The sequence below is a fragment of the Epinephelus fuscoguttatus genome, linkage group LG15 (assembly GCF_011397635.1).
Source record: "Epinephelus fuscoguttatus linkage group LG15, E.fuscoguttatus.final_Chr_v1".
In the NCBI taxonomy this organism is placed as follows: domain Eukaryota; kingdom Metazoa; phylum Chordata; class Actinopteri; order Perciformes; family Serranidae; genus Epinephelus; species Epinephelus fuscoguttatus.
Window position 1 is genome coordinate 16,065,470 of NC_064766.1, and position 23,053 is coordinate 16,088,522.

The following is a 23,053-nucleotide window of genomic DNA, read 5'->3' on the forward strand; positions in this document are numbered from 1 at the left end:
ATGTGGCTGTAAGCAGCTGCTTAGTTTAGTTATGCAGCTCTGCAAACACTGTTCATCTGCACACACTGCAATGACACATAGTTTGTTGAATATCAGCAAATTCTTCCTTTATTTTCATTGTGTTCTGTCCCGATCACCAGGTGATTTGGTGGTTTACTTTAACACTGTGATCTGCTTTAGCACAACAGCATTTACCTTTTTAACCTGTTTTGGCCTCCTGGATATACCCTTTAAATGCATAATGCCTGCTTCTCTCTCTGAAATTACTTTTTCTCTTTTTCTCTAAAAAATTTGATGATATTTCTTCAGGGATTGCAGTTTGACAGTGTGGTCTCCATGATAGCTCCAACAGCTTGACAGACCATTAGAAAAGGGTGGACCCTAGCTAAGGGTCAATTTACATAGTAAAATCAAGGCTTGTAGGGAACCAGTCTAAATGCTGGTGATGTTGTTATTCTATGGCCATTTCATGGGCCAATCAACATTTACTTCATAATGATAAAAAGATCAAGCAAGTCATACACATATTTTCTCTACAAAGGACCAAATATGAAAGTACTCATTATACAGAATGGCCCTTTCAGAATAATATAAATAATATCCCTGGACAGTGGATTAGAATTCATGAAGCATTTATATGTAAGCAATCACTAATGTTGCTAAAGGTGGAGCTAATATTAGCTACTTTTAATATTTTTGGGTAGCTTACTCCATAATAAGACATCATAATTTATACGTTGACCAAAAGTAACTAGTGGCCTAATTATTGTTGTCAAATAAATGTAGTGGAGTAAAAAAGTACTCTACTGGCCTCCAAAATGTAATGGAGAAGTATAAAGTGGCATAAAATAAAATACTCAAGTAATGACGTACTGTACTTGAGTAAATGTACCTAGTTACATTCCACCACTGCTGGCAGGGAGTTCTCAAAAGGATCCAGTGATTGCACTGAAAACATTTAATTGGCCCAGTCTGAAACTGTGATTTGGCAGCACCATGTGATTAAATCAGGTCTGAATGTTGTCAGATGGACACGATTCTATGATTGATTAGGGGAAAAAGCAGTAACTGTTGAAACTGAACAATGCCCTCTTCTTTGGAAACCTTTAAAAAGCACTCTTGGGACAACGCTTTGAGACTAAATAATGAAGTAATGCAAAATACTAATTCAAGATGAGTGTCAGGCAACCGATACAGATGGTGGTCACACAACAAAAATTGCTGCATTACAAATAAAAAAAGAGGGGGAGGGAGGCCAATGAGCCAAAGTGGTTGTGTTGTCCAGAGCTTTTTGGACCAATTTGGATGGAGAAGCTTGGAAACAGTCCTCATACCTATTTTTATTTACAAGCATTCTTTTCCCACTTTGTGAAAGCCCAGGGAGTTACAATGGGAAATTAGCACAAATTGCTTTCACTTCAACATTTAATTTGCCTGCCATGGACTGTTGTTGCACACATTTGATAAGGTTAGCCCTCAATGGCCTGAGGCTCAGCAGTAGCGCTTTACCTTAGCCAGGATATTGTGCAATACACTATAGTAAAACTGTTATGTGTTCCCCGCAAGGATGCAGTAAATTTAATGAGATCGAGAAGTTGCCCTGTTGATAACCAGTGGACCAAATCGTGCAGATATGTAGGACAGTTGAACCTTTACCGGTTTATAAGAAGCTTTACTGTCAATTCTTCATCAACAAAGAAGAGTCCCATCAAAGTTGTTATTCCCTGAGAATAAACATTTCTATTTTTGCAATAAGAGGGGGTCTGAGAAATCCTACTGTAGAGAATTATCACCATAACAACTCCTGAAATTATCCCAAATACCTGTAGGTGCTCTATAAAACAGCCATGTGTTGAGCAGCTGTGGCCGCTCCTCAGACTGCTCTCATCCTTCCCTCCCAGGATCAGTAATGTCCACTGACAGCTGTATTCTTTACCTACATTAAAAAAAGACACCAGGTCAGTTAACACCCACGTCTACGCTGCCCTCATCACCCAACAGCCACAAAAGCCAAGAAACCAAAGAATCAAATCAGGTATAAAAGCAGGTTTTGCTCTTTCTAGAATGAATTAGAGAGAATTAGAGGTTTTGTGGTCCACCAGAATGTTTATTTGACTTTTCAACAGAAATAAGCTTTGCTGTGTGCTAGTGTTGCCAGCTCTTAACCAGGATATGTATTATGATCCATAGAAAATCCCCCTTGGGTGCTCTCCCAGTCACCTTCACCTTTTTTTTACTAATTCATTCAAAACAGCTTCAGCCTTCCCAGCTGATCACATGAATATGGATCATTGTTCTCCTTGCTCTGCCCTGAAAGCACTGTGAAAATTCAGAAATATCAGGTACTTTTTAATGTTGCACAACTCAAAAAGGATTAATGTTTCAATCCTTTCAGACAAAGTTCTCTGTGCCTTAAAAAAAGACACAAAACAAAGCAAAGAGACCTTTTCTGGTGTTTTAGTGCATGAACGGAAGAAATAACATGTGGAAATCCTTAACCTGAGTGGTGGTGGTGGTGTTGGTGAACTCACTGTAGCTGCTCTCCTCCAGGCCACACAGGGCGTCTGCTGCAGTCCCTCTGCTTCACCAGTATGTCCTTCCTGCTGCTCCACATCATCTATCAGATTACCGTCAACAGCCTTCTGGCCGGGAACTCCATCGCCTCTGACTTCAACTGTGAGTACAGTACACTGCAGCCTTTATGGTTCAAGGCTTTAAAGGTGGTGATGTTTGTTGTGTGTTTTGAAATCAAAGGAACCAACAGGTCAAGAATTAACAAAGAAGGTGCAGAAAGGTTTGACTGTTTTCAGTTTTTGGTGCATGCAAACCTGTTGAAAGACATACAAGAACACGCTTGTATGTTTTTAGAAAATGCACCGACTAATAAAGCCACAGTCAGCCCCTTCACACTTTTGGTATTGAAAAACATATACACCAGTGGGTTTGCTACATATGTTTGTATGTAGGCAATGTCAGTTATTTAGTATTAAACAAGACCATCCTCTTCCCTAACCTTAACCAAGTGCTGCAAGAGCCTAAAGATGGATTTATAATTGATGCAAGGGGATGAAGGAAGTCCTGCAGATTCCAGTACTGATCAATTTCTCCTGTTTATGGCGTTCCTGCAACACTAGCTTTAGTATTGTTATATATTCCTCATAGTAACTGTCTTTGATTATTTATGTGATATGAACAATAGTTGGGCTGGTCCGCCTTGTTTCTCTGTGCTGCTGCCAAATTTACATAGTTTTATTTACTGTGATAAAGTGACAACCACGGCAAACAGAAGGTATGAAGTGTAAATAGCTTTACTGGATGTTTGTTACTGAGAAAATGATTTTTTTTTTTAACTTCCTTTTTCTAAGCTTCATGTTGCCTTCATTCCTAACAACCTCTATTGGCATCATAAAAAACAGAAGCAGCCCAAACTCACCAATCACAGTTCTTTTGGTTTTTATGGCTATTCCTGTAGCCACCATAGCCCCAGAATGTGGTAACATATATCAGAGGGAATATTTAGTGGATATTTTAGGGGAAACAAATTCAAATTTCTATCAGTAAACTTTTACAGATATGTTGTATGAACATTTGGTGACTTTGCACTTTCAAACACAGTTGCCTTTGTAAGTGAGAAGTCTAAAAACATAATTGTTTGGAGACAATTTCAAGTACATATCATTTATATAGCACTTAAAAAAGCAAAACAGGTTAGAGAGAATAAAAATGGGTCTGAAGGTGTATCTTAAAAGCATCAACAGACTCAGGCCTCCGGCAGGCTAATCCAGAGCCGAGGAGCTGCTACAGAAAAAGCCCTGTCCCCAGCCTTTTTTTTCCACAAACAAGGCACAGCCAACTCAGTGGGTGGATCTTACGGGTCTGGTGGTGGTGTAAGGGGTGAGAAGTTCAGACATATCTGAAGGGGCGAGACGACAGAGGGATTTGTGCACAGTTTGAAGGACTTTGAAGTTAATTTTGAAATGAACTGGGAGCCACTGTCAGAATGCAAGGATAGGGATGATGTGGTCTCATTTCTTGGCCTGAGAAGTGCCTGTGATGACAGAGTTGGACAGTTGAGACAAAGTGCCATTAATAAATACAGTTTCAGGTGGTCAAAGCAGGAATGAACCCTCCCTAACCCTGACAGCTCACTCATTTGAGATCTGTTCTTGTTGGGCCACACATGTGATTCCCATCCATCATACAGGCTTTTTTGTGCTTAACCTCTGACCTGAGCTATTGATACAGTGTCACAGAGCTGTATATCACCAAAGAAGGTGGAGAGGGAAAGTTTCCGTCCAGAAAAACTAAGTCAGGACAAGCTGTATTTGCAGGATAAGGTCAAATATGCTCCTTAATAATGATTAACAATTTCTGGAAATATCCTCACTCTTATTGCATTTTGTCACGTTATAAAGATTTATGAATCTAACACATTCCTCGGTGTAATTAGCTTCTTTATGCCATATGGCGACATAGAAAAAAAAGAGATTCTTGCTGCCAGTAAAGCAAACACTGTAAGCTACTGACTCAGTGTTGGGAAGGTGTTAATAGTTGGCCTTGGGCTTCTCATGAAACTCTGTATCAAACTGTAAAATTTGAATGTGTCTAGACGGGACAGACCCTGACCTTGTGTTCTAATGGCTTATTCTTGCTAATGGAGGTAACTTGCTCTCTACTGTCGAAGTCCAGCCAACTTAGCTCAGGAGGCAGAACGAACCTTATCGCCTCAGGCAGAAACAGAGAGGCGTTCAGAGAGGGTAGACTAAATATTCACTCAAGGAAATCTTTATTACTAAAAGGCGTCAGTTTTTGGCAGATCAAACCCTAGTGTGACGAGAGCAGAAATTCTATCCTTCTGCTGTTTTTATCTACGTATTATCTTTTTATCTGTATTATAATCAGTGTATTGCATTAGGCAATGGATACTTAGATAACAAGATTGTAAGGATGCTCTCACACTTGAGCTGTTTGGTCTGTTTCAACCAAACCCTGGAGCGTTCTATCACATTGTACAGTTTGTTTGGGCTGATGTGAAAGCTGTCAGTCAAACCCCAGTATGTACCAAGTACCAAACAGCTGCTTCCAAGCAAACTATGGTGCAATTTGTTTGTGGTGTGAAAATAAATGAATCAACTACAGGATTTTGTGATAGCAGATATGTGATTTTAACATGATATCAAAAGCCAAACTACTACTAAATCCATCACTGGTCATCAAATATGTCTACTATCTTACAATTGATTTCTAACACCTATTTATACATTTGATGACCATGGTAACACACACACAGGTCAGCACAGGTATTTTACCTGATTAAGAGGTGCTTGTATCTGACTCTTTGTAGGGTACTTTGTCAGGTCATTACGCCTGTTAAAAAGTGTGTGACAGTGGTCCCACAATGAGCCCTGAATTACACACAGGCAACTTGCACTCTAATAATACTAATAATGCTTATAATTAGTTATTTCTTCGAGAGCTGTTTGTGACACTAAGAAACATAAATATATATGCCATAAGTATTTAATTGCTACATCGACTTCTGTCAGTCGCCAGAATTTGATTTCCTCACGTGGGTCCTGATGATGCAGGATGACAATCGCCAAAACTGTCCTATCATTGAGTTACCTGTCTGTCTGTATAACTTCATGTTTACTTCTCTTGAATTGTAAAAAGCCAGTTTAAACAGGAATTGAACCACAACTAAAATACAACAATATATAATTTTTTCCTCTTGGCCCAGGCCAAATGAACCAAACTACTTGGTTCTGTTTCTGAAAACAGTTGAGGCAAGAAATCAGCAATACAGGAAAAGAATCTTGACTCAGATTTGATCAGCGCTGCCTAGTTTGACAGTTTGACCGCAGTTCACGAGCAGTGAGTCACATGATTGACAGCTGTGTTAGAGACTCCTCATCTCTGACTGGTTGTTTTTGGCATGTTTTTGAAGATTCGTGAGTGCTTTTAAAGGCAGTAGAAGAAGGACGGACATGATTTTTTTTCACAGACTATCTGTCTCATATAATACTCTATGAATGTAGAGACAGTTTCAACAAATATGGCAAAAAGTTATAAAAATTACGAATAGCTTTAAGAGATGAAGTTTTACATCTTCACTTGGAACGAACGGGCTTGTCGGCGTAGACATTGTCGGTTTTGGTCATTTCCAGGGGTTTATCAACAATAAAAAATTTTTTAGAATATCAGCAGCCTTCTCTTTTAAGAATAGGATTAAATCTGCTCTAGACAAATAACCATAAACATCATATTAACACTTACAAACATTTTCATAACTAAAAGAATCTGCTTTACCTGCAAGTCAGAGTATTCAGGGTTTCGTTTCAGACTATATTTCAGTAAGGTCCGTTGGTACTTGAATGCATAACATCTTGAGTAATTATCTGCAACATTTAGCAAAGTCCCTGTATGAGCACTGGGTGCTCAGGCACTGCTTTAAAGGGAACATCTGGTGGATCCCAGCTGTCATTTGACAATTAATGAGGCACAGGGTGGAGAAATATAATGTTGCACACTCACAATGAAAAATTTCATACTGAGCTGAAGTGACGCTTAAGAATGCCATTAAAAAAGTCACGCAAAGTCAGTATTGTGTTGTAAAGTGACAACATTTACACGGCACCACTGGGGTGATTTGTATACATATTGTTGGATTTCGACTTCCTAAAGTCATCCTATCCCTATTTTTATTTTTGGGCTCCATATGCAACAGGAAGTCAAACATTACTTGATCCACCGCCTGCATTCTGAGTTAAGGCCTTATCTCAGATTTCTATATCTGGCATTTAGCCCCTTGACACCCTTTTCCTTTTGGCAGTCACGTATAAACAAGGAGTCGTCCTTTTGCGGTGAGGCGGTTATCCTTCCTCCAGATAACTTTGTATAATTTCCTCTATTCGCCATAGCCAAATACACCATTAGAGCAGTAAACTGAGTTGAGTATGAATGAGAAAACCTTTCCAAAGAAGCTAACACCTCCAGCTGTTAGAGCAGGTCAGTGACTGGTCGCCAGATGAACCGGGGCTGGCTTCCTTTGGAGTCATCATCCGTCATTCCTATGTTTGTAAATGCAGTTCCCACCATGTCGAGTCAGCACAGTCATGCATTTGTATTAGTAACTATCAAAGAGCAGCATATACCAAGTATTTTCCTGTGATTGTCTAAACTTTTTGGCTGTCATTGTCCTCAGTAGCAACGGGTGGGGACCCATCTGGTGAATAATTGCAAGTTTGAATTGGTTTATATCTGATGGCAATGGATATTTCACCAGCTCATAAGGAGTAAACAGCCTGTTGAACTGTTGTTTAGTGACAAGTTCCTCGGGATAGCCGTCATTAAGTCCAGTAAACGCATTGTTGACCTTTATCGCCCTCCATATCCACACATATCCTGCCCACCATTCCCCAAATGTGAGACATTTACTGAATTCTCCCTCGGCATACTGATTGTTCCTATTACAGTCATGACGTGCTGAAATGTTGACGCTGCATATCACCAGTCTCTGCAGGAAAAGGGCAACTGGCATTAGGCCCCTGAGATAGAGGAGAGAGTGCAAAGAAATGCTGTGCTGAGAGGTTAACGGCCCAGCAAGTACAAAGGGTGTTTTATGATGTTCACATAAAGTCTGAGGACAGGTATTTTTGGTGCTCAGCTGGGGTGGAAAGCGGCTCTGCCTTGACAGGCAGAAAGTCTCACTCTTTTCCAGAAGTCTCCAAGCTGAGTTCAAGCTGCATTACACAGTATTCCTCTCCTCATCCTATGGATCAGACTGACCTGACTTTACCTCTGGCATTCTTAGTGGATGATATCGGTTTCCTCTTACACCTGTGAGCTCAGTTTGGGCTGGATGAACTTAAGTGTTGCAGATGTTTGGACTTGGGAGTTTCTGAAACAGACTCTGTTTTGCCTGTGGTCACTGAGCTGATATATGAAGCTGAGTTTTTACTTGAAGGTTTAAATGGGGCATTAAGTAATCCATGAACTTTATCAACCTTTGTGAGTGATCATTAGAGATTACAGCAACATCATTGGACCTAATTTCCCGTGCAAGCCACCATATTAACTTTAAATTATTTGTCTTGTAAATAACACAAATAGTTTAGAAGCTAGTTAATTAAACCAGAGGCGCAAAAACTGTATAGTGAAGAATTAATCTAAAAAAAAGCACTGGCTGGCTGTGTTACATTTGTTTACACTGTTTCTTAAAACTTTGCACACCAGCACAGTTTGTTTATGTCAGCATGTTCTGTTTTCGTTTTCCTTTGTGTTTATTTTTGGGAGATATCTTCTAAATTAAAGCTGCATTGTGATCTTTTTGACCACTAGAGGGCAGAATGATTCCAAAACAAACTCTCAAAAAACAAACTATGGCAAAAATGTTAGCAAACAGTTAACTACTGAACTTAACGACTTAACTACTGTATTTAACTACTACCTCACCCAACATCACCAGGGAGTTACGTACCTTATCTGGTATTGTTTGTTACCAGTGGTTCAATCTGGGTTGCAGATTAGTGACGCTATTGCTAAGTTATAGAACAAACAAAAATTAGCTTAAAGATACACTATGCAGGAATCACTGGTTACTGTTTGCAAACACAACATTCAGATTTAGTCCCTCCTTTCCACACTGGTTGCTACACTGGTATACTGTGTTGTAGTAACGCTCTATTTGTTGTAATGTAAAAGCTGATACAGCCGCCACCTACCTTGTCCATTTGGCATTTTGCCTCGCGATATTTGCATTTTTTTCTGTGCTGTGTATGCGATTTTTGAAGCTTCCTCTTGGATGTGTGTTGGTTACATTCTGTCACCTTGTCACTACCTTTTCTAGAAAGTCCCGACTTCACCAGCGTGCTGTTACTAGCTGGTGGATACACCCCCAGAAATGTTGCAAACACAGCAAAATAAAAAGAGAATACAGGCACAGGGCACGGGCTCTGCAGATGAGCACACCACCACACATTTTTAGTGGGTCATAGGTGATGATTGAGAGGGATTTGTATGAGTCTATACATTACGAAAAATCCTGCATAGTATATCTTTAGAATAGATAAATGATATTTATAAAAGTTGGGTGTGTAGGACTTGTTCTTCTTTAAAAAGCGCTCTTTAAAGGTGATGCTCTGAATCCAACTTTGTACAACAAAGCAGAGCAGCTATATAGGATGTGTTTTAACAATTGTGCCTAAAAAAGGTGCCACATGAGAGCATGTATCTTCTTCATTATCATCTTTATTGAGTAAAGAATACTGATTGTTTTTCTATTAATAATTTCCCTAAATCATTTTTAATATGTAGAAATATGATGAGATAAAAATACCCTAATTTACAATACTTCAAGACATCGGTTTTCAGCAAATCATTCAGTAAATCTTAACTGTTATCAATACGCAATATAGTTCTGTGATGTCAGAAAAAAGTGTTAACAAGACCTTGAGAAAATTGAGGTAAAGTTGTAACATGATTGTGATTGATTGATTTTAGGCCATGTCATTTAGCTCTAGATCTCTATCCAGAGGGGAATAACGAATTTGTAAGAGGTTTTAAAATGTGTGATGTGTTGCATCATAGTTTGGTCAGTTACAGCAGTGTCTGTCCTCCATCACTGAGCAGTAAATGGGAGTAAATGTGTGGGGGTGGACAGTTTCTCCTAGTGTCTTCACAGTTCAGTAGGAGGACGACTGTGGGTGTTTGGTGTCAGAGGTTAATGTCAGGGGTTAGTCATGCGGGCTACTCCCATCACAGATGTTTTGTTAATTTACTTTTTGATTTCATTCACCCACCGACCTCTACACTCTTCTCCTCTACATCTACCCCAACCAGCACAACACATAACATCTGTGATAGTGAAGCTATTCTTTCAGCCATTTTATTCACTGATGAGTAATAAAGAAAAAACAGGGTTTGCACTGACAGTCCATTACTGCTGTATTTACCTTGAGTGGAATTCAGTTTCCTGTTTCTAACAAAGTGCCTAACAGTGTGACTCATTCCTTTACTGGATACTTCGTGTGTATGTGTGTATGTCATTTAGGAGAAATCCTTTTATTATTCATCTTCTGTCTTATCTTTTGACAGTTGTTTTCTGCTTTACGCTGTCATCTGTTATCCTCAAACCTTAATCCAAAGTGACACCTATGTTTTAAAAAGTAGCACCCACAATTGCAAAAGATTAATGGTACTTTTTAACCCTTAGCACTTTAGCTAGCAGGTTCTAAAAAATAGATATAAACCATCACCCCACAGGTAATGGTTTAGTTTTCTGCCTTTGTTTTTTCTTTTCTTTTCTTTTCTTTTCTTTCTACTTTAGAATTGAACATTTCATACTCTATTTTAACAAGAATTGCTGCAAAAACATATTTTACACTTAACCTCCTGAAAGTAGTTTGCACACAGTTGACACAGCAGATAAAGTCCTTGTGTCTGCTGTCTGCCATGAGTTACAGTCACTTGAAGTGTGTTTTAACGTCTTCACTCTCCTCACTGCACTCCATAAACCAGAAACTTCAGCACTGCAGCAGTTCACCACCTAATTAGTTGCCTTATACACAGACAAAACAGCCGGATATATCGATATGTCATTGAGTCAAGATCCTCAAGTCACAAACTGATGTTATGTTTTCTCTGGCAGTAGAACAAAGGCAAGTCAATCTCCAGCGCTTCTTCTCAGCGTGCCAGATGAATACCTGGAAATCTCTTTCTGAGCGCTGGAGTGACGTTCAGGAACACTTCAACCAGTCCAAGCTGTGGAAACAAAGCTCACATGAGATGTTTTTATTTTCTGTGTGAGCACAGAGATTGATTGTTTTCCTTCACCTGAAAATGAAATATTGGCTGAAATGAAAAAAATACTCTGGCCGTTACAAATGATTTAAAGCAGGCATTTTAAGTTTTTATTCATGGTTTTGTCCAGGGCTGAAAAAGATCTTCATTCTTTCTATTATATGGATAGTGAATAATAAATAGCGATTATTTCTGGATACAGTGGAAATCCTTTACCTTTTTTTGGATGATTTGTAATGTCACCATTTGTTTTTAATGGCTATGATATAAAAGTGTATTATTTCTTTGCCCAACAATATCAATCTTGACTAACTAACTTCATGATTTTGTCCAGGTTCCACGTGGGAGAAATCCATAAGACAAATTGGCTTTGAGAGGTAAGATAATGATTAATTCAACACTTTAACAACAAATGCATTCACTAACGTAACATATGGAAGTAAAAACTGTTTCTAAATCATGTTTCCCTTGATGATTATGCAATATAAAATATGCAAGTGGGGATTTTGTTTCACTGAGCATGAATATGTCTCCCAGTTGGGAGATCCAGATGCTTCTTCAGGAAGTGACTCAGTTCAGTGACTATTTGCTGATGAAAGGGAGGGTCAGCAGTAAAACAACTTTACTTTATGCAACATGCTTATTTTTGTTTTAAAGGAAAATTGCCTTTTTTATTAAGAATCACAACCATTTTTTAATCTCACCTGTTAAAGATCAGACGTGTGGTTTTCCTCCTCTGAAGAGGGTTGCATCATCTGCACAAAGTGTCCTAAATATAGCAATCCCACAATAACATTAAACACCACTTTTTGTATTTAGCAGCACTGACCCGTCATCTGACAAGGTTTAAAAATGCTCCTAACCTGTCCCTGTGTGGATTCTTGATGAACGCTAAACCCAGTTACGTCTGACATTCAGTTGACAGGCCTATTTTTCAGAGCTTTTGCTGCTGTGTCCGTCTCCTCACACCCCCGTGATCGTGTTAGATGTGGTTTTCTAAGTACGGGAATGTCCAAACTCAGCCACATCCTTTTTCCAGTACTCAACAGCCCTCGGTGGATAGTATACTGTAAGTGGCGGAAGTAGAGCTGTAAACATTTTATCCCGCCTGCATTTACCTGTTTGTGTTGGGGATCATATACAGTATACGATAAATATACGATATTTACAGCCACGCTGGCGGATGCTTTCTCTCTTTTACGGCCTGTATGGAGGAAAACGCAGAGTTCAAGCCAGATGTATAGAAGTAGAAAGACAATTCACAGCTGTTGTGTCTTTTCACCCAGACAGTTCCTCAAGCTTGACCTTTTCAAAGCCTTTAAAATACCAAATATTTATATGGTTTAGAGCATATTTTGTGGTCTCTGTAATTGTAGTTTTTCACTGATGCTTCATGAGTAATTACCCCTGCAGCCTGAGGCAGTGAGGACAGGTCTTAGCCCTGCTAATGTTATTGTAATTTTCTCACATGATAAGCGGGGGAAAGTAGGAGTCATTAAAGTTGCTGGCTAAATCTTGTCTGGCTCTGATGGTTTCCATCTCTTTCATCCACGTGAGGATGCACGAAGCTTCGCAACAATAAAGCACATGGAAACAGAAGTCCTTGATTAGATTAAACTCGCCAACAGCAGCCAAAGGCCCAGCTATTTATCTGAGTGTGTGTTTTCCATTGTGTTGATTAGCACTCTGTTTTCAACTTGTTAACGTTTATAAGCTTTGTATCCATTGAAGGCCAGAATGAGATTGGTTCTGTTTAAAATGACCAGTTGTTTTATAACTTGATCCAAACATTTGGTCAGCTTTTTTCTCTGCAGCCTGCGCCGCAGGATCACCACTATGTTTTGTTTATTGTAAGCAGTGTAATTACACCTGGAGCTCAGCATGAAATGTAAAGAAAGCACTTTGGTGGCCAAACACAGGATGCGTGTGTGATTGTTGTAAAACTGAAATAGAAATTGGTTTGGATGATAAAAGTGAGTTTTAAAGGTTTTGAAAGCTGCTAGCCATTTCAAGGACAATTTTTATTTGCTTTAATTGTACATGCAATCATGACACCTCATAAAACGTGTCCTTGGGCAGCATAAATACAACTGACTGGATCATTTGAAGCCTGACGTTACTGTAGCTGTCATGGTAACAGTCAGCCGCCACTGTTTAGCTTCCTGTTTGAACAACCCTTTTGGTATTTATTTAGCGGTGAGCAGACTAATCAAATAATAAATGATACAAAAGCTTTGTTTGCTCACGACAATATAACCACAAGACATCAAACAATGTCATATTTCAGTCGATAAATGAAAAACACTCTGTATGGAGCAGACATGGAGTAAATATTATTTGTTCATAAACTATTATAATCTGAACACGGTGTTTAGATTAAGAAGAATTCAGATAGTGTCAGATAATAAGTAGATAGGCATCATCATACCTCAAGAAACAAATTAAATCTGAAAAGGCTTAAGTAGTTTCAGCCCTTTTTACTTTATTTAATGCAGTTTAATGAGGGAAAAGAGAGCTTATTGCTCACACCGCCTTAATATGAACAAAGGCTGCAATTTTCAAGGGTGTAATGTTTGTTACGCTTAAAAAAAACCACACACTCTCTCATGGCCTTTTTGTTTGAATGGAATTTCACCCACTTGTTAACAACAATATGTTTAAAAGCAAGCCCGATTTCATTAAAATGGGTGGTACTCCATATAAAAGCTGAAGAATTCAACACGGCACATTAAACGAACAGTTGAGTAATGGAAAGAATCCAGATTCCCATGCATTCATGTGAACAGGTAGTGTTTTCTGAAAGATATAATTGCCGGAGTAATATCCGTTCTCATGGGTTTTAGTGCAGTGAACATGACCACAGATTAAAGGAAAAATAGTGCTCAGTGACAACCTCAAGCTTTTTTGCTTTTTTAAGATTGCTGAATGATTTTTTTAACAGTCAGAGAGCCCTAACAGATTGGGAGAGACAGAGGGAGGTGGCATGCGACAAATAACCCAGGCCAGATTCAGACACGACAGCACAGTTATTTGTAGGCTTCATCCAAGTGAACTAAACAAGCAACCTCAAGTTCTCTGGTTTCCTAGAAAAACTGTTTCACATTAGAAGTGATCGTCCATGGACAATTAAGTTCGTTGTACTCTGTCCTAGTTTCCATCATTTGGTTGCAATCCTAGCCTGTAAGACTGCTCCAAATCGCAATTTTAGGAGATGTTAGGATTTATTCTTACTTTGAGGAAGCAAGTGTCTGCGTTCTGTCTGTGTGGCATCCTGTGTTTTGTGTTTGTCTCCAGTGTGATTGGTGCAGATGCAGGAAACGGCATTCGAGTGTTCATCCCTGACATCGGCATGTTTGTGGCTGGCTTGGCCATCTGGCTGCTGTGTCGCAGTCTGGTCCAGAAGAGGCCGCCTGAGGACATGGCCCAATACAACGCCGACTTTGAAGCAGAAGAACAAGTGGGTTTAATTTGTGGTGACATGCAGTGCCTTGAAACAGTGTCTGATTTTCACATCCATGTATCCATCTATGTGAATGAAATGTCTTGTTTATTAGTAATAGAGCACAGTTAGTTGTATTTAAAGTGAGGCTGCAACTGATGTTGATTTTTTTTTATCAATTTATCTGTCCATATTTCTTTTTTTATCAATTGTTTAAGAACTGTGTAAAAATTGTGAAACACATTTTGTTGTATTATTTTTCTTTGATAAATTATCTCAAATTTTGATTTGTCAATTAACAACATTTCTGAGAAAGTTATAGGCCTGAAAGGAGCTGTATAAACACTCAGAGCACAGCTATGATTCAGAGTCTGGTTTATGTTGTGTGCACACGGCTCTCGGCTGAGCCAGTGGCTAGCAGCTAACGATGCTAACAGCGTTGACAGCACTAACGATGCCAAGAGAGCTGACAGAATGGTGTTAAGCTAGGGAACCAAGGAGTGGTGTTAGGCTTCTGTGCTGAGATCGGGTCGGGGTGGTGTTATCAGCTGTAACCACTACAGAGCAGTGGCAATGAGCTAACCAGAGGGATACATTCACAGGGACTTACATGCACTAACATCCATGCGTTACCAGACAGTCTACCACAACACACAACAGAGAAGCTCAGATTACAACTAAGCACACAGGAACAGCGCCAGGCTTCAAAGATAATTCGACACAGTGGCCAAACTGGTGAATTCCAGTTAGATTTTTTTTTTTTTTTGAAGTACATCAATTTCCTTATTAACTTACTGAATCATTATGTCCTAAAAGATGTAACGTTTACTAAAAGCCAAATGCAGAATTATTTATCTATTGTCATTCATGTGAGCAAGCCTGAGACCAAACATTTGAGAAACAGAGTTAAAGGAAATGCAGTGCACATGTTCTATGGGCCTGAGGATGCGGAGGATCCAGGTACTTTTATACCTAGAACGGAAGCAGAAGCTTTTTTTTTGTTCATGTGCTACTGAGCAACTTTCATTTATACATCTGTGATTACAACACACACAGGGGGAGTGTGACTCCATTCCCTGTTTAGGATGCCTTTACTCATATAGCAAATATTTATCTGCTGCTATACTAATGCTCTGAATGTCATATACAGCTCCTGTAAGGATTGATGGATAACCTTTTACCACATAGGACTATAAGCAACATTTGCTTACATTAGCTAGACTTTAAGTGTGTATAAACCCTTGTTAAATATGCATTTATGCTGTACCTAAAATTAGTGACATGACAGCTCTCGGTTAGTGGTTGGCAGTAAGCTAACACAATTCCTGCATGTGAGTTTCCCAGGTGTAAAGCAGCCAGAAGTGCTGATTGTTGGAAAAAGCATTGGAGAGCAGCCAAAAGGGGATGCCATGTAAAAAGAAATCATGATGAGAGGGTATTGTGGTATTTAAAAGTTTGCAAACAGCTGGCCTTGGAGATAAACTGACTTTCAGCCCTAATTTAGAGAAGACAAATATATGTAGATATGGGTATAGGGTGTGTAGTGGGATAAACATCTAAAAAAAAAAAAAGTCCATAAAGTCAAGCCGAAGAGGTAAAAATTGTCTTTTTTAATATAAAAAGAAAATCCCAATGTAAACATCTTTACACAAGCTGATTTTAGATTTTGGGGCTTTTAAAAATGGTGGTTGCTCGTGCTGCATTGGCTGTGTTCGAGCGAACAACGTACACTTATGAGGTCTGGACCAATCACTGTACACTTACGTCACTAATGGTTCCCTGTTGTAGGGGGAGAGTAGCTACTCTTAAATAGGGGCTAAAAAGTCCCTCAAAGCTGCATTATAACAGCTACAGGAGTTCCTAGTTCTTGTGGTGTGGCTCAACAAAAAAGAGGTTTGCTACAACTTAGTCCTTAGAACTAGGAAAAGTTCCTCCAGTCCAAAAACGTCTTTTGTGTGTTCACTGATATTTAATGTATGCAAACAAAAAGTGCAACCTTTTGGGACTCATACCTGGTCAGATTTAAAATAGTTTTCATTTAGTGGCTGAGGTAGCCAGTAGACTTTTTTCTCCTGCTCTGTACATAACGTCCACACCGGGCTTCATAAGTTGAGAGAAGCAGAGTTTGAATAGAGAGTTCCCTGTGAGTGTTGATGACTTTGAATACAGCCCCCCTCCCCTGGCAAGTCCTCCCTCCTCTTTATGACTTAGTGTTAATTAAATCCACATTCACTTTCACTTCGACTGTGCTGCTCACGCTGGCACAGATGGCACCATTCCCCATTACTGAGAAACACCAGGAATTCATCTATAGAGCCTGCGTTGTGTTCAGGCTTTTATTTCCGTCAGTGAGCCATCTGAGCTGAAATTGTTGTTTGATTCAAAACAGGCTTCGCACCACCTGCTATTTCTTTGTCTACTGCCTTATATGTGTGCTATGTAAATCACAGTGAATGGCTCACTTGTTATTATGTCTCTGTTTTATTGAGACTGTAGGAAAAGAGCGACACATACTTGGTTAGACACAGCAGCCAAGAAAGAAGTGACTGGATTAGATCTCAAGCCAACATGTGGTTCCAGAGGGAAACATCTGCCATGGGTTGCTAATCATATTTTAAGCAGCCAAAGAAACCACATATATGTTTAAATATTCTAAAGTGGAGTTTATACAGGGATTGTTATGCAAGTGCTACCTGTAGGAAACTGTTTTCAGCACCATGGAGAGCTCTGACCTCCAAATGGCACCATCCATCATTCAATACTGAAGTATAACGTGTCGCTGTGATCTGTCCCCTGTAAGGAAGAAGAGGAGAAGCTGAGCCTGGACGACAACATCCTGCTCGAGGAGGACTTTGAAGCAGGGTATGAGGCAGAGGAGGATGAAGAGGAGGAGGAGCTGTATGAGGAGGAAGAGGAGGAGGAGGAAGAGGAAGAGGAGAAGGAGAGCACCAAGATGAAGATCCTGCGGTTTGTGGCGCAAGTTGCGTCCAAAGTGAAGGAGATAATTGGGAACTTGATCACCACTGCAGGGAAGGTGGTGGTCACCATCTTGTTGGGCATGACAGGTGAGCAGCTTTGGATGCTGTGCAGTTAATCTGTGTCTTGATCTTATAACATTACCATCTAAAAATTTAAAGGAACAGTTCAAACCGAAATCATGAATACATATTGTTCTTCTTACCTGTAATGCTATTTATCAATCTAAGTTGTGTTTGGTGAAAGTTGCTGATTATTGGAGGTATTGGCCATTTAGCTCCATCAGCAGCTGATATCTCCAACAGCCGGCAACTCGCATCAAAACAATCTAGATGGATAAATAGCATCACAGGTAAGAGGAAAAATATGTATGTTTTAAACTTTGTTTAAGTTTTTTAAAGTCTTTAGTTGAAATATGAGAGTCAGCTGCTGTAATTTAGAAGAACCATTTTAAGAAAGAAATGAAAGTCCCATTATCTTGTTCATAAAGTTTGCTCCTTAATTGTTGTGTGGGTTTGATTTTGAGACTGCAGATGTGAAATACAGATGTTTTCCTCACAGTTTTCCACAGGCTGTTGAACACAACACACACATGCTGTGTTCAGCAACTATAAAACAATAATGGTAACTTCAGACTGCTTTAAGTTGTGCTTTTGGTTGCAGTAAGGCTGCAGAGAGATGTGAGGTTTGTCACATTCAACAAAACTGCCATAGGATTTTGGAAATTTAGGAAGGCTGATAATTAATAATCATCCTGATCACATATGTGAACCACAGTCCCCTGACTTCATATCCACTTTTTGTCTTTGAAGGTGTCATGCTGCCCTCACTGACCTCGGCTGTCTACTTCTTCATCTTCCTGTTCCTCTGCACCTGGTGGTCCCTCTGTCGGACCTTCGACACTCTCATCTTCAGCTGCATGTGCGTCCTGATGGCCATCTTTAGCGCTGGACACCTCATTGTCCTCTACCTCTACCAGTTCCAGTTCTTCCAGGAGGCCATCCCACCAGGCGACAGCTACATCAGGTCAGACACATGTTGAGTTAATATCCAGAAAAACAAACACAGCATCCAGTCACTGACACTGTCAGAGTCCTATGTGTTACCTTAATTTAAACACTGTCTATGTCAAAAAAGTGTCTCTCTGCTTATTGGGATGCAATAGATTTGGATTATTTTCCCGATTTAAACTTGACGGCCATTCTGCCCACAGGATGAGATGACTCAGACCTTAAGAACAAAATACAAACCGTCTCCCAAACAGCAGTGAGCGATGCCTCAATCTAGAGAAAGTTAAACTTACCAACATTAGATCTCCTCTTTCTCTGATGAATTGTTGAAATGGTATTTCTCTGGTTAGACAGCACAAGCCCATACTAATGCTGTCTGGCTCCTTACTAATGTGAAAATACATAATGTGATGACAGCGCTCAGCAGCCAGAGCTCCTTTGACTCGACGATATTTATTGCGCCCGCCGCAAGTTTGTTTAAACGATAATAAATATTTACTATTGTTGCAAACAAGAAGGCAAAGGAAAAGGCAAACCCAGCTGGAGGGGAGATATATCAAACTCCTACTCACAGCACATCAATATCAGAAGCAGAGCTTTTAGGCACTTCACTACAACCAGTGTTGTTTTATTATGCATGAGAAAGGAGACAATCAGCTGTCTGTGGCTGCGGCAGTGAAACATTGTGGTTGGAGTAAAGCCACATCGTTGCACATCTTGCCAACATACGTTAGTCACACAGCTGTAATAAATAGAAACTCTGTGGCTGAAAGTACCTCCAGTCACTAAGCTCATTGTGTTTGACTGACAACCTGGAATGCAAAGAATGCTGTTTATTTACTAATTACTAAGAAATACACATTTAGGCCACCATCATAGAAGTTTGAAAAAAAACATTTTCTACCACAGCAGGAGCAGAGGAGAGTTAAAAAAATAAATAATAAATTTCTTTTTTCTTTTACTGATAAATGTACAATTTTTATCTTTTATTTTACCATGCAAGTGTCACTGAGACATTATGGCATCAAGATCAGTAATAAAACTAGTTTGTTATTGTTGTTTGTTATTATAGTAGTATATATAAATAATGTAATGTTAGAAAATATTTAATCTCCATTTGGCTGTGAATAAGAATTAAAATACACATCATGATAACCAAAATTGGTTACATGTACAGTATGTTCATGAGGAAATTGTAATAATGTAAAATGTAATGTACAAAAATGTTAAAGAAAGAAGCCCCACCAAACATTATTACATTATAAGACAGTACAGACAGTAACATGCAATGAGGCAAGCATGCAATTAAGGCTCCCAGGCCTCAACTACCGTAATGCCCTTTATTTAATACTTCAAAAAATGTCTGGGTCCAAAGTATGTTTTATGAGCATGTTCATCAGTCAATGGTCTAACTTTCCACCAAATGTCACTGAACTCTTGTGAGACAGTTTTGAGAAATGCTGTCACTCAACAGGCAATCTAAATGGGGCTAAAAACTGCTTTGTCAAAAGCAACAATTCACACAACATATTGTATAGTATATTCTGTATGATACACATGATATACACCATGTTGTTGCTGTGTAGTTCCAGTAACTTGCAGCATCTGAATCTTTTAATTACTGCGTCTTTTAAACCTGATCAGCAGCACTGTAGCTGTTGTCTCACTGTAGCTGCTGTCTTACTGTAGCTGCTGTCTCTGTGCCCTTGGTGTTGCAGGGTTGTATTGATCTCACAGTTTCTCATTTGAAAGCTGTGTTGCTGTGTGTTAGGACCAAGGCTATTTACAGCTATGTATAGCTAAAGCTGCCTTGGACAAACCTTGTGTCCTCTCCATCCCCCCTCTGGTTCAGATAGCAGATAAGGTGTGATTACAGTGCTGCATTGACAGACTTCTTGTTAGAAAACTCATTAGAATAAATGGATCCCTCTCAAACCATCTGCACAGTCAGTAATAGTCTGTTTAGACTGTGCATGTTGTAGTAGAAATACAGTAGGAGTACCTGTGCTGGATACTAATACTGGATACTTTTACCTCTTCTGTCCTCTTAAAACCCTCAAAGCCAGTAAAATACTGGAAATTCCCTTGTCTTCTAAGTCTCCATGAAGCTAGTAAGATACTGGATACTTTTACCTCCTCTGTCCTCAAAAAACCCTCAAAGCTATTAAAAAAACATGATACTTTTACCTCAACAGGCCTATGAAAACTTTTAAAGCTAGTAAAAGCTATTAAAATACTGGATACTTACACCTCTTCTGTCCTCTGAAATCCCTTAAAGCTATTTAAATAGTGGATGCTTTACTTCCTCAGACTTCTAAAAAGCTTTTACCTGTTTAGGTCTCTAAAAATCCTTAAAGCTAGGGAAATACACAACACTTTCACCTCTTCAAGCCTCTAGAAATATTTGAAGTTGGAAGATACTGGATACTTTTACTTCTTCAGGCCTCTAGAAAGCCTTAAAGCTATTAAAATACTTGTTACTTTTACCTCTAAAGGCCTCTAGAAAGCGTTAAAGCTAACAAAATACTGGATACTTTTATCTCTTCTGTCCTCTAAAAACCCTTAAAGCTATTAAAGTGCTGGACACCTTTACCTCTTCTGTCCTCTAAAACCCCTTAAAGCTATTAAAGTTCTAGATACTTTTACCTCCTCTGTCCTCTAAAAACCCTTAAAGCTAGGGAATACTTTTATCTCTTTGGGCCTCTAATAATATTCATTCATTCATTCTCTGTAACTGCTTATCCTCTTAAGGGTCATGGGTGGACTAGAGATATTTTACCTCTTCAGGCCTCTGATATCTGATCTAATATTACTTAAAGTTAGGAAAATAAAACTAAAAATCAAAGGAGCTTTGAATGAGACAAAATAATGACAAATCGCTGCTCAAGATCCATCATTATACTGAGGTCATGACCTTTGAAAAGAGGTCACGAATGCACATTGCTTAATGTTAAGGTCAACATGTTGAGAACTACTAACCCAAACTACTTGGTTACATAAATATTACAGAAAAAAGCTAAAGTTGACTCTTTGCTTTGATACTAAGTTGTAAAGTTGCTGCATTTACTTTCCAGCAGTAAATGTGGGAGAGTGGGTGTCATTATTTTTAAACAGCTTTTCATTTGTGTATTTGAAGTCCTAAATTTGGAAAGTTTACCATGGCCCTGATTCTTCTTTGATAGCTCTTCACACTAACAGGCCAACTATTTTATCATGTGCTGTCTCCGCATGCTTCCATGTTGACTTTCCACAGCACTGAGGTATTTCTGTCTGCCGCTGCATGAAAACTGAGGTCCAATGTGATGATAAAAGTAACACGCTCTCCCCTGATCTGGCCTGTTTCCTCTCTGTACACTCGCAGGCAAACTAAGGGAAACTCTTATGGACGTAAATATGTGCAGCTCCCATTGGACAATAGGCCACCTCAGTGCCTGCCCTAATTGTGCTTGCTGACAGTTGACTTGGCCTTGCTGTCGGCCCAGTGTTGAGTGAGGCTATTGAGAGGCCTAGCTTCCACTCCACTTCCTGCCTCCCCTCCTTACAATGGAAGTCCCCAGTCATGTGACCAGCGGGCCTTCCCCAGCTACAACAAGAAACCGTTCAGGAAGTGTGATGGGGTCATAGGGGAGTGTTCACTCCTCCACATGGTATAAACAGAGAAGACTCGGAGGGCATCTAAATCTGTGTGGTTGTCACTGGAATACGTCAGCGCGCTTCCTCTTGAGGAGATGATCTTTGTTCTGTTAAAAGGAAGTGGAGTGAATCATACAGCATCCTTTGTGGGACAAACAGAATATTTGTCTCAGATTCCAAGGTTAGAGCATGGAACGAAATTCTCTTTACAGGAGTGTCCTCAAGCAGAAAGTCAGAGACTACATCAGGGCAAGACAACTGTGAGATACTTTAACACTGTTTGGAAATTACAACAAATCCTTTAGATTATAAAAACAATCAACTAAACTATAGCAAAATTGGTCTTTCCCTCAGCTCCATCCATGCATCAATTTTCACACATACATCCAAGGTGCTTGACTACTAAGTAAGGTAGTCCAGACATCCCTCTGCCTGACAACATATTCTAGCTTCTCCTGGGGGATCCCGGGGCCTTCCCAAGACAGATGAGTGTATTCTTCAGTGTATTCTGGGTCTACCCAGCATTCATCTACCTGTTGGATATGTCCAGAAAACTTGCCTGATGCCTGAAACACCTCCTGAGATGGTGAGGATTTTCTTAATCTGATCATCCAAGGAGGTTTAAACTAGCGAAACAAAGTGGTCTGATAGTATTTAGCATTTGTGTGTCCCCTTAACCTGATTTATGGTTGGGCGCTCAACACTTCTGAAGAGAGTTGCTCAACAGAAATGAAAGAGCAGTGCAACGTTTTCAATTTATGTTTCGGCAAAGGGGATCTACACATACACACACATTTATATGAATACATCTTTGTCTGTATTTTTTCATTTTTTTATATGTCTGGTTTACACATAGCCGTGATTCATCTCACTGATCACGGTGGGAATTTAAAGATGGCGTTTCTGGTTGTATCTTATTACAAGTCTGAGGAAGAGCCTACGTTGCTCGAAACGTCACTTGACAGAAAATAAATGGATTAATGGAAGCTCTTTCGGTATGCGGATCATCTTTTTCCTTTTTAGTATACAGGCCACCCAGCTAAGACAGCATGACTCTGCAGTTCCCACAATCTTTTGTCACGTTTGCATCACCTCATCCATCCTGGCTTTGTTTCTGGAATCGATAATTAGTTTTAAAGATGTAGAACCCAAGGTCTTCTACACCGAAATGAGTATAATCAATTCAACAATACAC

At 39.4% G+C, this 23,053-nt stretch overlaps 1 protein-coding gene across 3 annotated transcripts in view; it reads left to right on the top strand.

The window, feature by feature from the left end:
- LOC125901692 (piezo-type mechanosensitive ion channel component 2) overlaps positions 1–23,053 on the top strand; it is a 111,745-nt gene that overhangs the window by 15,990 nt on the left and 72,702 nt on the right. For all 3 annotated transcript variants that reach the window (XM_049597518.1, XM_049597520.1, XM_049597519.1), the window contains exons 3-7: positions 2,551–2,676; positions 11,135–11,177; positions 14,095–14,257; positions 17,040–17,304; positions 18,028–18,241. In XM_049597518.1, coding sequence (XP_049453475.1) covers positions 2,551–2,676; positions 11,135–11,177; positions 14,095–14,257; positions 17,040–17,304; positions 18,028–18,241 — 811 coding nt within the window. The remainder of the gene's footprint in view (positions 1–2,550; positions 2,677–11,134; positions 11,178–14,094; positions 14,258–17,039; positions 17,305–18,027; positions 18,242–23,053) is intronic.